The sequence below is a fragment of the Cryptotermes secundus genome, unplaced genomic scaffold, assembly GCF_002891405.2.
Source record: "Cryptotermes secundus unplaced genomic scaffold, Csec_1.0 scaffold106, whole genome shotgun sequence".
In the NCBI taxonomy this organism is placed as follows: Eukaryota; Metazoa; Arthropoda; class Insecta; order Blattodea; family Kalotermitidae; genus Cryptotermes; species Cryptotermes secundus.
This window is the reverse complement of record NW_019734310.1, coordinates 756,811-771,792: the sequence shown is the minus strand read 5'-3', so window position 1 is coordinate 771,792 and position 14,982 is coordinate 756,811. Positions and strand designations below refer to the sequence as shown.

The 14,982-nt window shown below is 40.4% G+C and overlaps 3 protein-coding genes across 15 annotated transcripts in view; 1 reads left to right on the top strand and 2 right to left on the bottom strand.

Moving 5' to 3' along the window:
• LOC111868407 (putative alpha-ketoglutarate-dependent sulfonate dioxygenase) overlaps positions 1 to 1,841 on the bottom strand; it is a 6,325-nt gene extending 4,484 nt beyond the window's left edge. Inside the window, exons 1-2 of one of the 2 annotated variants that reach the window (XM_023859011.2) lie at positions 1,637 to 1,841; positions 831 to 1,025 (exon numbers count right to left, since the gene is read on the bottom strand). In XM_023859011.2, coding sequence (XP_023714779.1) covers positions 831 to 1,025; positions 1,637 to 1,751 — 310 coding nt within the window. In that variant the 5' untranslated portion in view covers positions 1,752 to 1,841. The remainder of the gene's footprint in view (positions 1 to 830; positions 1,026 to 1,636) is intronic. The other variant, XM_023859012.2, reaches the window with a different exon arrangement.
• Positions 1,842 to 10,103: 8,262 nt separating this feature from the next.
• LOC117282628 overlaps positions 10,104 to 14,982 on the bottom strand; it is an 8,727-nt gene continuing 3,848 nt past the window's right edge. Inside the window, exon 2 of the mRNA XM_033753060.1 lies at positions 10,104 to 10,403. Coding sequence (XP_033608951.1) covers positions 10,121 to 10,403 — 283 coding nt within the window. The 3' untranslated portion in view covers positions 10,104 to 10,120. The remainder of the gene's footprint in view (positions 10,404 to 14,982) is intronic.
• The window catches only part of LOC111868449 (centrosome-associated protein CEP250), a 119,668-nt gene continuing 119,254 nt past the window's right edge, over positions 14,569 to 14,982 (top strand). For all 12 annotated transcript variants that reach the window (XM_023859092.2, XM_023859088.1, XM_023859091.2 and 9 more), the window contains exon 1: positions 14,569 to 14,684. The gene's annotated coding sequence lies outside the window, so the exon portion shown is untranslated. The remainder of the gene's footprint in view (positions 14,685 to 14,982) is intronic.

Below are 14,982 nucleotides of genomic sequence, written 5' to 3'. Positions count from 1 at the left end.
TCCTCTTGCATTATTCACGCAGTCCCACCCTGTTTTCGCATAAAACCCACGCTCCTCTTGCAGCCCGCGGTCGTATTCTTCCAGGACAGTCACGTCAGCAAGTAGAGAAAGTGAGGGCGGGCAGACACATCGAACTTTCCCATGATATCAGAGAAATTCAGGAATGAAAATGATGTTACATACGAGGTTGATGCATTTGTGCGTGTCGTACTAAGCAACGTATAAAAACAGTTGCTTTATGAGGAATTAGTTGGTACCATTGAATATTTGACGCAATAGACAAGGTGTCGCAGAAACCGATGTTGCTATAACCAAGTTTTACTGTATATCTGGAACACACAACAGGATGCAACCAATGAAGATAGCCTAGTGCAGTTCAGGCTACCTAGCTTGAAATGACAGGATAATTAGTGAATAATAAATCAAATAGCATGTCGAGGTACTGCCTTGGCATTTGCATGTACAGACTGAGGAGCATCATGTGTCTGTGTACATACATCAAGTGATCATGAAGAAACTTGGTCAGAAGACAGAGAGATTAGTACTGGGCCTCTCCCAAATACAAGTTAGAAGTGGCTGTCATTTACAATTTGCTAAATTTAGCTCACAGCCATTAAAAGGCATCTCTGACATCAAAATTTAATTAATATCTACCATAAAGAAAATGTAGCAGAGGTAATAACAAGGAATTCATAAACAGAAACATTATGGCACTACTTCTCACCATCTTGCAAGTAATAAAACTGACTATGCTTTTATCCATTAACTATAATGCTGAGTGATTGTTTTTCCTTAACACTTTATCCTGACTGTGTGTGCACATTTCATACCAGTACAGCCTTCATTTCGGTCATTTGAAACCCTGAATACATCAGGATGGGGTGACTTGGGATGTTTGAAAAATGTCGATTCCAATTCCCCAAACCAACGGCTTATCTCAACATGACGCTGTCCGCTGACAATCCCTTGATCTCTGAACACCAACAACCGGTGAACAGCAACATCTTTCTTGATTTGCTCTATAGCTGAAGTTAGAAGGAAGGTAATATATAATTACAAATTCTTATAAAGGCAGACATCTGGAAAGGATATTACAACATAGTTTTGGGACAAACTACATGCATGATTGTTTCTTCTGCATACGTGTAGCAAAGAAATGCATAACAATTACATTAGCATAATTATATGATAACAACTTTGGTTAGAAGTCTCTGTAAGCACTCATGCAAAGTGATCCACTTCCACTCCCCCTTTCGACTTCATGGTATGATGCATAATTTAGTCAAAGTCAAAGTCACACTGCGACTGATGATCAATCAGTCAGTATTTCTTGGTGAGATATTATTACCAGTTGACAGTTACGGTCTTGTTTTTGTGGGGGGCCTCTCTGACTAGAGGACGCGTCTGTGTTTTGCATATGCTGCTGCCCCTGCCAGCGTGGTCTTTCTCGGGGCCGAGTCCCTTAGGACTCGAGACCATATTTTACTGTCTCAGATTTGAGACTTTCCTTTTCGTCGCCTCCTACGACTCTCAGGGTCACGGTGGAGGTAATCGACCCCGCCTCCACACGGGGGGGCAAAATTTAGCAAAGCGTCTTTACGTTTATATTGAAGAATCTAACCTTAAACCTACTTACCTTCCGGTCTTGCTTCTGTTTTCAGATCGACACTTCTAATTTCACATCCTAATTGAATTGGTGTAAGGGTGTAATATTTTGCCATTCTAGTACTGAGAAATGAGAAAATCTTCATAGACACATACTAACAAACATTACGACACATCACGTAACACACAACCCTCTGACGCTCACATGACACTACACATGCTACCAATTGTAATATATACTACCAACATTAGCTGACAAAATTGGCCCATTGACTTAGAAATTATTCTTTATGAAGATCCAGTTTTCCTGTTGGAAGTTACAATATGCATGCTTTGCATAACAATTTTACTGCGTTCGTCCTGTTACTGCATTTATCTTCAATACGTGAATTTTAGCTTATAAATGGCGTAAAATGGTGGGCGTTGGTGTGGGCTGGTCGCGCAAAAAAATTACGTGGCTGCTTGATGGACTTACCATTCGATCCTGAAGATTCTGGAAATACGGACCTTCGAGACGTCGATTGACTTATAACAGACTAAATGACATTTCAGAAGACAGCACTCTTCACTGTTAAGGCAGCGAGAACTTTTAGGTTTCACATTCCCGGCATCAGATATTATGCAGAACACATTCAGCAATTCGCGAGTTGTCGCATGCGGACTAATAAATACAATTTCCCTCCGCCCTTCTATTTAAATTTTGCCTTGCCTCCATGAACCCAATACGCTTAACAAAATCCTAAGCACAACGCAAATAATCTTTTATAAACCGTAGTTACAATTGTTACAATTGAATGGTGCTACATGCAGAGCCGATAACGGCAAACGTCACAACTACTCATTTGAATGGCGCATATCCGAATTAATAAGAGTTTCTGATTGTCGTGAAGTCATCTTGCGTCTGTTTATTTTTGTTTTTATTTAGAGTGTATCTTTATGACTGAGTTTAAGGTTATAAGTATATCTTGAAAGATCAGCAATATTTACACCAATAAAGTTGGCTCAAGCAGTAACGTCTCTGACTTTTATCCAGTGGTTGCCTGGTTCGAATCTCGGCCGAGAACCGATTACCCTTGCCGCGGTATTCCGCACGGTTTTCCTCAGTCTCTGAGAGCAAATGTCGGGATAGTACTGCCACGTGTATACAGGGTGTCCCAGGAGGAATGTGCCAAACTTCGGGAGAGTGTTCCTTATATTAAAGTATGCCGATATAACCCAAAACACCTACGTCCAAAGTTGAACGGTTACGGAGATAATGGCCAGAGAAGTGTGAAACTTTGACCGGTGTTACACACTTGTTGATTACAAAACACATATTAAAACTGGCAGGAATATGTGGTTTCTGTAATGTTAATAATGTACGTGACATCAAACTAACTTGTGAGTGACATGAAGCCATAAAATTGAAGTACAAAATACTCGCTCGCCATGTCATAATTGTCCTTAGGTTTCCAAGCACTATACATGACACATGACTGGCAAGCGCTGACGTAACATAGCTGACTACATAACTGTATTAAACGTACATTCACGGAAAATCTCTTTTGGAATTTCGTTTCCATTATCTCATGTGGATTATTATGGGACCACGTATGCACATTTCGTAAATTATTTACACCGTCCCGGGTAAAAGACGCCTCATCACTGAATAAAATGACGCTTAACAGTTCGGGATGGGCTTTTATCCAGTGGCACAAATCCATACTCTGTGCATGGTCGCCTGGTTCCAGATGTTGTACCCTTTGATCATGGTAAGGATACAACTCATCATGTAAAGTTCGCCACACCTGCATACGTGATACGCCGATGCGAGAGGCCATTCTACGAGTGGACAGACGCGGACTTCTCTGAACCATCTCAAGAACGTTCTCTCGTGTGTTTATCATTCGTACATCCTCCCTTTCAGAGTGCACAGAAACATTCGGAAGAGAACCAGTATCACGCAATGTCTGGTGAATTCGCGTAAATACACTTCGAGATGGAATCCTTCGATCGGGAAAACGCCTTTGGTATTCTTCAACAGCAGCACGTGCATTGCCACCGCAAAATCCACACACAAAATGCATATCACAATATTCCACGTGTGAAAACACAAGAGGCATTTCAGTAACTCCGCACAACTAATTTACCAACCATTCACGACCCGGCCGCAACGTACTCTGTAGGTAGCGCATGAGCTTACGGCCAGTGTGAATCACCACACTCAAGGACAAACAAAGATAAGACGTCTCAGCTGACAGGTATAGTGCGTGAACCCGCCAGAAGACCACACTTTTCTCGGGCCATTATCTCCGTAACCGTTCAACTTTGGACATAGGTGTTTTGGGTTATATCGGCATACTTTAACATAAGGAACACCCTCCCGAAGTTTGGCATATTCCTCCTGGGACACCCTGTATGTGTGACTACAGAATACGTTTGCATTGGTGACTCGATTTATTGACCACTTTACCACACGACTCGTGACTACAATCTCACTGGTTTGTAAACTCTACAGATCACTGTAACTGCAGCACAAACAGTCTTCTGTGTCTTTTCTTCACAGATTAACTGACTAACTAACTGAAGGGCTGGCGGCTGACGGCTGACACCAATCTCCTAGTCTTCGCTGCCCAGAATACCTTTCAGCTGATTACAGCTCAGAGTCAGAATTATTTTACGACTGGCAGTTTACCGCCAATCGTGGCGTCAAGCCCTTGAGAATCACGACCAGAGACGTTTTTTCAACAGAGTCCTTGCAGTAATAGTCCTATGTAACATCCTCTCTGACAAGAAGATGGGTTTATCTATGAATATGCTTGGCCTTTCGCCAAGCGTACACGTACGTATCACAGTTATAGCATGTTACTGAAAATCTTTCCTTTTGCACTATATACTGTACATGTTCTCTGTCATTATAGGCTCTGCAAAGCAGATCAAGCCTATCTTATGTGTCTTATTCTACAATAGCAGCGTAGTCACTTGAACGGTCATTTCCAACAGTTCCTCTATTGTTGCGCACGGCGTCGCCGTGGGAACCTGTTTGTTTCGCGGTCGCTACCTAGTAACGGATCTACAAGCTACAGTACCTTGAATTAGGTCACAACTGTATCCTTCATGTAACTTCCGATATATTTTCACATATTAGAGTGACTCTCGAAGGGATTTTGGATTGGAGATTGGATTTATTGACCACTTACAGGTCGTAACTAATCGCTAATTTCTACACTTTACAAATCACTACAGCACACGCCAAGACTTTTCAGCCTGCTTTCACTAGTCGTTTCCCGGTAATTGATCTTAACAATGGAGATTCTTCAACTGCAACTACAGAGTCTTCCTTTCACAGCTTCCCTTACAACTGACAATACGGATCGCGTAGAAAACACCGTTTTTCTATCGTTGCTGCAATCGTTTATGTGGAAACGTGTTTGTTTGAAAATGCGTTTCCCAGTAAAGGCCGCGTGTACTTGCTTATTAGAAATATGTTGCCCAACAACGAATGTTGTTTCGTTGTTTGTTTCAAGCTCGTTACTCAGTAACGGCTCTACACGCTACAATAATACGCAGCCATTCTACGCTATATAGCCGGAATAACTGGGAGTGTCGTTACACAAATTACAAACAATATTTACAGTCTAATTTGGGTTGCTTAAGGCTCGGCGTCCGGGTGCGACCAACCACATCCCCTCTCCCCCCAAAATAGGACGCCTCTGCATTTCATTCAGTCACGCTCTCACACAAAAAGACATAAAATATTCGGCAAAATTTATAATTTTGTTACCAGTCAATGGCGGTTGATTTTGTTTGTTGCTTGAGGATGAGGGATACCCCTATGGTTTCATACTTGTGAACGACGATGAACACAAATACTTTGAAGAAGGAGACAGAAAGTTCCTCCGAATTTTCAATACCTATCTGTCAAACAGCACAGCTTCACATTACATATCGCATTAATCTTAATATTCGCATATATGGGAGCGTCGAATCTCAACAACAAATTAAATTCTTTTAATTTTTTATATAGAGTACAGGAGAAAGGAAGGAGAAAGGAGAAGGAGAAAGCTCAAGATCGCATTAAGTGGAGGAACTGTTTTGGAAGAGACTGTGGACCTGTCGTCTGACAGATTACTGATGATGATGATGATAGAGTACATCCATATTTTCTTATTTTGCTGCTTGTGAACTACAGGAAGCTGCATAAATCTGTGCAGTGTAGTCCACTGTTCTGCTGAGTTTCCTCTCTATGAGCACTATTAATGGCGAAAGTTACAGCGATCTCAGGTTTGCAACACTGATTTAGATGTACGTGTGCAAAATGTCGAAGTTGACTCCTGGCCCATTTTCGACGTCGGTACTCGGTGTCGGCGTAAAGAGGGAGAAGAGGCTGATACAGTCAAGGAAGGCGTCACAAGCTTAAACCTTTCAAACGCCGTTACTCCTCTTGCAGAATAAAAGCCGGAATGCCAGATTGGCAGGTCTACCTTTTCCCTAGATACCGAAACAGCCATGTTTCAAGCATGCTCACTTGTGCTTGTGTCCTACACCATGTTATTCAGAGTGAGTGATTTTCATGCTAATAAATGATAATAAGCCAAGATTTGTAAAGGAATTTTTGATACCAGAACAAATCATTTCTCATTCCACGTCACGTATTATGAGCATTTTAGTTTCCTGCATAATTTAATAGTTTGCTGGGGGAGGGGGAAGAGTCTCGCCTTTAATAATGTTATGGGCTTTACCACTGTCGGGAATCAAACCTTGATTACTTGGTCGTAGAAAGCGTAGTCTAATCTCTATACCGATACAACTGACTGGGCTGAAATTTGAACGGAAGTTCCATCTAACCTGCAACCCACAGTGACATTTCTCGAACACAAGACTAATGTTTATGTTATTATGAATCGGTTTAGCAAACAAGAAAAGGTTTCGCCACGTGGAGGTGAGTTGACATTTTATACGACAGTCATTATGATGAGCATTGTGCCTCTTACAACTTGCCACTTTCACGTTTTGTACCACAAAAAGGTGGTGACGTGAAGTGTGTGTACAGTGTTGTGAGCTAGTTAACTGTCCTGCCTATTTATGGAATCCTAAATCTATTTTATATTCCCCGCCGTACTTCGGCCTTCTCCCTTAAGATAGTCTGTTAGACGTGAATTCGGCCGTGCCATAGTTCAAGCTGTTAGTCGTCGGCTTCCCCATCGCAGAGACCCAGGTTCGATCCCAGGTCAAGTGATGTAGTATTTGGGCTGGTACAACAGGCCAATTAGTGGCCGACGTACTAATTGGACTCAGCCTCACCCCACCCTACGAATTAAAAAAAAAATACTACACTTAGACTGATTTGCACTTCGGCGCACTTATTTCTGTATGCTGCAGTGGTTGTTATGGTTACTACTTTGGGTTTATGCCTAATTTTGAGTGTACACTCTAAACAATATTTTATTTCTTTGGGACAAAGTCGGCATACATTCTGACGATGATTATGACACTCAGGATTACTATGTTTTTGGTTTCGTCCATCGTGTGGTATTCTAAAGAACACTAAAGAACACAGCGTTTCGGAAACTGGACGTGTTTCCGTCCTCAGGTGAGTGGGTGGGAGACATCTATTCTCTTTGGTCCATTAAAGAGCTGAGGACGGACACAGATAAAGCTTCGAAAACGTTGTGTTCTTTAGAATACCGGACAACGGACAAAGTCCAAAAAAGCAAATAATCCCGAGTGAATAATAAGAGTAATCTGGAATTCATTTACGACGTGTTCTACCAGTCGTGCTCAACATTAATTATTTCATAAAATGGCTGATCTTAATTAAATCTGGTATGCGTATTATGACACAAGAAACAACCAAATCCTGATTATTTTAATGGTGTAGGACAGATCTTTGTTTAATAAAAAAACGAAACGAAAGTCATTCTCATTTCTTTACTGTCACCCTTTGCTAAGTTCACAAATCTCTATACCCATGTAATGCAAAACGTATCTTCAGCAAGAGGACAAAAGTGAGACGAACAGGCTTGCAGAATTCCAGATGCGTATTTAAATTCTTGAGTCCATACTGTACACCAGTGCCATTAAAACATAGTGGTACACATGGAACTACCTTAATATTAGCACTCACACAAATATTCAAACTGTACATAAAGTAAGACACACAAACGTTGTAGCCCTGCATATTTGGATTTGTCAAATTAGATACGTACTTTATGAATAATATCCTTACAGACACATAATTCGCAACATCAGTAACACACAACATTAGAAGAATTCATATTATTTGCAACAATTACAAATTTAATGATTAATGAATAACTAACCAATCATCTAAGTAGCTAATTAAGAAATCGACCAAGGTACTACTACTGATCTGTGAGCGCTGCAGGCCATGATGAACCTTGGCCTCTGATTTACGGTTTCTTAATCATAGAAACAGTCGTTAGGACTCCTTGTGCTTGGGATCTGCACGCCGCAAGGCCGCTACCTACACAGTACAACATAAATATAGAATAAACGCAGACAAGAATCTATGCCTCGAGTGAGATCCAAACCCACGACCTCAGTATCTGAGTGGGTGACGACAGCTCATGCCTTAGACCGCACGGTCGCTGTGGTCGGTACCGACTACTGTACTAGCGAATAAAATTATAAATGAATCAGCCAATTAACTTGATTGTTGCAGTTTTATTTTTCAGTATATTGTTAACCAAGAAATTCCCGGCTTTACGAGAATCATCGTAATCACAAGAATATGCCAATAATTCCTATCCTGGGCCAGCTCAATCCAATTCAGCTTTGAGATCTTCAAGACAGTAAATATTTAGATTGTGCTTTTCTGGGTTGTTGAATCGTGTACTCTCATATGTGTTTATAAATTTTTTGGGATGGGGGGACCGTTTCGTCCATCTTCTCGCCGGAATATCCCACAGGAACGTTGACAAAGACCGCAATCTCTATAAAATACACATTTCCATAACAAATTTCTAGTGGAGCCATTCTTATGGTCATGCCTGTGGTGAACAGCAAAGCTGGCGAGACAGAACTCGTCAATGAAAATAGAAATGCGAGATAAGTTCGCGTACTGCTGGAAAAACAAGTATTAAAATTCAAAACAACCCTTAAAATGAAAATTCAAAAAGAGACTGACTTCTAAGGGTCGCAATAGTTGTGTCATGGGGAGTCGTATCATATGCACTGCTACTGTGTAGGCCGGGGCGGGTACTGACATGACAAAGTTACAATAACATTTCTCATATTAATAATAACCACTTTAAATTTTACATGTTATAATTGAGAAATGTTGAGGAGAAGCATCAGCTGTTTGGTAACATTAGAGAAAATAAATTATCTTACTGTCTGATGAAACTTTAAACGAATTATTTGTGTAATTTGAAATACCACGGAAACATACAAATCAATAAAGGTATTGTCACGTGTTTCCTAGGCAACGCGACAAGAAATTTTGTGGGTCTCGGATTTGGACGAATACGTTTATTATAAAAGCACTTTTTACACTCACGATCACACCCACTCGCACTTATAACGCCTTCAGACGTTTCATCTTCACCTGTTACACGTGCACCGCTAATGTCGGTGGAGCGCCTTGGCTCTTCGTCCTTCGAAGCTGCTCTGACTTTGCTCTCGTCGGATACGAACTAACTTGGTCCTCTGGACTATTCCTCGCTTATACCCTACGCTCGGACCGGATAGAGGCCACCTTGTCGAAAGGTTCAGTTTCGTTGTTAGCTGGAATATCCGTTGCCGCGTGAATTCAACAATTCTACCTCTGTTGCGTAGGCAGTTTCCTAGGTAGAGTGCGTTCTCATTGTCCGTTGCGCAGCGATGGCTGTTCTACAGTCCGGCTTTCGGGCAGCACGTCACAATTAGATCTGAGATTCTCACATCGGTGACCATGAAGAGTATTATATCCTGCTGTGTGACGCCGGCTAGTCTGATAGAAATGTACCTTCTACCACACTGCACATCTTCACACCCCACAAGATAACAATTCCTAAATAAGGATATGTATTTTCTATGCAGGATGTGAGGTTCTCTCAGCAGTGTTTATGAAGACTTCTATCTTCTGGGATATAAGTCGGCTGACTTTCAACGGACTACAGAGGGCTATATCCAAGAAGATAAAATCTTCGTGTATTCTTCTTAATTATAGAGAGCACAGAAAAGGGCGAATAATTGTTGAGCTCAGTCACAGCTAATGTACGCGGTAGAGTAGTTGATTGAGGCAATATTATACAAGCCAAAAGGCCGCGGCTTCGAATTCCGATGAGATCATTGGATTTTTCAATTGACTTAATCCTGCCAGCCTCTAACAGAAAAGAGTACCAGGAATTTTCCTGGGGGTGAATAGCGGCCGGCGCCTAAGGCTAATCTCACCTCCATCTATGAGCCAATTTTCTAGAAAATGTGGGAACCTCGATGTCTCACATCCCTATGGCCCCACGGCCTGTTATAGGGATAATTTTACATTTGTTATCGTAGCAAATGTACACATCCGACGCTAGGCAGCGTATGTTTATGTTTCGGTACTTGTACTGCACTTGAGCTGTAATATAAAGACCACTGTGCTGCATAATAAACCAGAGATAAGTAAATAGAAAGCCGTCTGCAAATGTGTTAGGCTCAGTGGTGCAGGATCAGCTGTCTGGAAACTAGACACCGCGAATATACTCCCGTTCAGTAATGCTTGGTGCAAAGAATCACTGTTCCACTTCATCTGCAGTCCTGCTTCAACAATACGACCGATGATGACGTTGAACCTGAGCAGGAGGGGTGAATGACGTGGAACCCCATAGACACTGTAAACGGACAAAACATTCTGCTTGACTCTGTGGAGTAGGGGGTATCCTTCTTCGACATATTGCTTACTTCTCAAGTAATATCTAGCCGAATAGTCGTTTAACAGTTCGGCCATACCTTCCTTCAAAGGCAAACATTTGGCTGTCAGACTATGATTAGGTTTAGGTTTAAATTTTCTCCACAGATTTACCATAATTTTATCATCTTTATCCAAGGTCAAGTAAGATTCAATTACAGGTGATACAAAGATTTCAAGCCCAGATTTATCAAGCTGTTTAAGAGTGTTGATTTCTGGGAGATATTTGGGTACGGCTATGTAACTGGTAAGTGAGCCTTGGAAAGCGTTTGTCATAATAATTCCTAACAATATCCACGTTATGATGAACACACGGCCCAGAAGCGAAGTCGGAACTGTGGTTAAAGTTCCAGATATAAAAGATCGAAAAATGTCGAAGAATGCTTCATTGATTGAAACTTCGATTGTCTTTTTCTTTACAGAGATATTACCAGATTTTCGGATATAATACCAACATATGGCTGTTAAAATCATGGTACAGATCAAAACTATCCAGACATGAGTTGGAAATGGAAGAAAGAGATTTCTGAACTGAGGCACGCGCTTCGATCTCCATACCAGAATACCGAGGTTATTAGTATCGTGTGGATATGTGTATTCTAGTTCGACCCAACCAATTTTCATGTACTGTGAGTTAGAAGCAATATCAGCTCTGCCATAAGCCACATCACCAGAAGATCCCGTAATGGTTCCGTTCTTAGCTTTGATTCCGAAGAGAGTACGGTCCCTTTGAGGTACTAACACCACTGTTGCATTCATGTATTGTGCCAGGGCGGTCACTGTATGTCCATCAAAACCTTCAAATCTGACGACTTTTCCGCTGGGTCCTAGGACTGGAACAGCATTTAGAAGTGCTGGAAAGATTGATACCCTCAAAGGGTAACCATGAAGATCCGACAAGCTGGGGAAAATTACTTCCATATTGTTGGTCCTGGGCCGTATGTTTGAAATGTCTGTTATATAATTAATTCCATTGAAGCGTTTGAAAGGATTGTATGTTGCGGCCTGTATATTTGCTGTCACTGAAGAGCAGTTACTGTCTTCGTTACACTGCCCATTAATGGCAAACCGAAAAACTACAATAATTTCCATTATCTTTTCCAACCAAAATAACTTGAAAACGTTTTCGATAATGAATTCTCTGTCACTTAGAAGAGGCTGTAAAGCAACTAACATAAATCTACCTCTTGGATTCCATAAAGGAAGTAACTTTATTCTATAAAGTAAGGTTTTGATTTGTTCAAAATTATCAAGAAATAATATAAACGCATCACTGGACTGATGTAAAGTTTTCGGGATTCTCTTCTTTACTTCTTCCAGCTCATCACCTTGTGTGAATATGACAGGATATGACGTATTTCTGATGTGAATATGATGAAGAACTTCCTCTGGCAAAGATGCTCCTCCTTCGACTACTGTCATCAGACGGTTATTTTGACTGAAGCAAGAACTAAACAACTGAATAATACTGTGAGAAGTATCATCTTCTGGGACCAGTAGTCTCTTTGCCAGATCCATGTCTAACTGTTGTAAATAACACACATGTGCATTTACTGCAAGTGCAATTATTATCTTCCACACAATATTTACGTGTAATCTTCTGTTCTTCAGAAATGGCAAGGCTTGGTTTATGTGAAACATGAATGCAAAGTTATTCAAACAATTCCTTGTTAAAAGAAATTGAAATTGTATCTCAAAATAAAGATTTTCTCGTCACTTGATACAGAAACTTATCACTTGTAGACGAAAATACAGCCACTATTAAGATTCCTCCGATGAACCTATTCCTGTGAATTTCTATGCTGACGCCATGCTATAAAGTACCCAATAAAATGAACTATATAGACAAATGTCAACACGTAATTGGATGTTTTTAAAAAATAAATTGTTCTTGAATTCATGTTTTTGGATCTGTCAGACGAATAGGCTCTGTATATTTGGGTTTTAGAGCAGTCACATTGGAAAGTGCTGAACTAATGTGTCTGTCACATTTGTGGTGGAAGTAAAAAGACCTATATGTACGTATAACAAAACAAATTTATTTCCTGAAATACATATATATTCCAGGAAATAAATATATTTTGTTTCAACAGACCTTTCTGATTCTTATGATGTATTACAGATTTTGTCTGTTTGCACGGGAAAGACAAATGTCTTAATATCGGTAATAATAAAAACTTCTCACTGGTTAAAGGAAATAGAAGAGATTTGTAACATTAATGCATTCACGAACAACAGATATGTGACTTTTTTAAATCTTACGTTAAAAGCTGGCGTGACTCTGGTTTTTATATTTTAAAGGAAAAGGAGCTTTAAATGTATTTCATTATAGTTTTATATTCGATCCGTTACATCGCTTAAACGTCTATTGATTATTCCAGCAGCCACGTGCTCACGTTGATTTTTCGCTCGCGGATTTTTCTACCCTGAAGATGGGGGCCATACGTTACTCTGAAACATCGATTCATACAAGTTTTAGATGTCGCCACATCCAAGAAGACGGAATTCTTCAATTATTTAAGTTTTGTGGAATGTATTTCCTGATGATTGCTTCATGACGAGTCGAAACATGTAGCGAAATTGTATGTTAACCGAAATAAACGCATAATTAACACGATAAAACTGTGAACGAACTATTCGGTAGATCTGTTGTTTCGAAGTTTGTCCGTCGATCACAACAATTCTACACTTCAGTGAATGACTGATCGACCTAACGTCGTTAATTCTGGTCCGTCACACTAGTAATTTTATACAAGAAGTTTAATCACCGTCCAGTGTGATCGATAAAAGTTATGTTTTTTTCAATCACACTGGACGGTGATTAAAATTCTTGTAGCGTAGTTAGTTGAGGGGCTATGCTACAAGCCGGAAGGTCGCGGGTTCAAGTCCCGATGCGGTATTGGATTTTTTTTCAGTTTACCTATTCCTTCCAGCCCTGGGGTTTACTCAGCCTCTAACAGAAATGAGTACCACGAATTAATTAAATAATTTTCCTGTGGAGTAAAGCGCGGCCGGGGCGTAAGGCTGACAACCTTACCGCCATCTTTGAGCCGACTGTCTAGATAATGTGGAACCCTCAAAGTCTTACAGCCCTATGGGCCTTCACGGCCTGTTACAGGGATAGCTTTACTTTACTTACTTTTTTATATACAATAACTGGTGGGCTCAAATGTCAATACAGTCAATTTATTACGATGTTTCTTATATGCTGCATGTTTTGGTCCTTAACGACAAACATCAGACATTTGTAGACAGTAAACTGCATTTAATATTCATTGCCGGACTGTGTGTCGCCATGGATCCATTGCTGTTAGTCTTGTCATGTACAAGTTTTTGCATAGAATTACAACATTTAACTATGTTGAAATATTTATATAAATTAATAAAGTTTCTTTTAAAATTACTGTTATTCCTTAGAAGTTATCCTATTCAATACAGTGAGATAGGGTAGGGAGAATGGTGCTTATAAGCTGCATATGATGTGTTTACCAACGTTGTCCTTTATGGCTACGTGGGTATGATATGAGTTTGCGTTGTTGGTACGTATGTTTTGGGGGTGAAAATGTGGAATTTCTATTTAAATTAAATTAATGAAAATGAGATTTGAGTTAAAAAGTTTTTAGTTTTGTGTAAAGTAAGGATCATATTTGTCCGGCACGAACCAAAATTATTCGACCGACAAGGTTCAATGTAGACCGTCACTACCAAATTTAATGAAAATCCGTCTAGTAGTTTCCGAGATGACACATACAAACAGCCAGATATGACCTCCCCATTATGCATTCACTTATTATCTTTGTTTATTTAAAAAGGGTACAGCTATCCCCGCAATAGGTTGTGGAGGACCATAGGGTTGCGAGACGTCGAGAATTCCACATTTTCTAGACAATCGGCTCACAGATGGCAGTGAGTTAATATAAATAAAACATACCTTGGCACAGCGACGGGATACGGTCTGAGCGATCGGGGTTCAATTCCCGGCGGCAGCAAGAGAAAATCGATCAACGCAATATTCTCTGCATGATACGGCCATCTGGCGGTTGTAGTTCATACTACGAGGTCTTCTGCTATGAACGCAATTCATTTCTAGCGCAGTCAATTACTGGCTGGCCCCTTCTGCGATAGGTTGCTTCGGCTGTCTTCCTGGGTCTACCTAGCTTTAAGGACATCGTCTTCATGTGTATCTTCTGCTCGAGAAACTAAGGTAGAAGTAATGAGCTACTCTCCATCTGGTTTGCAAATTTGTCAATTTATTTCTGCTTCGCTTTATATTTCGCTAACTTCGAAACGCACGGAGTGAACGCCTCACTGCTTATTACTTTTATTTTCTCCGTTGTCAGCATGATCGCCGCAAGGAGTTCTTGCCCCAAGAGGGCAGTCATATAATTTGCTTACCAATTTACGTCTAGTCTGTTAAAATTATTTCTGCGCGTTGCTCTAGAGTTGCTGGTCTCTGTGATGAAAAATAGATGGCGCCACATTTGAGAATAATTTTAATTTTG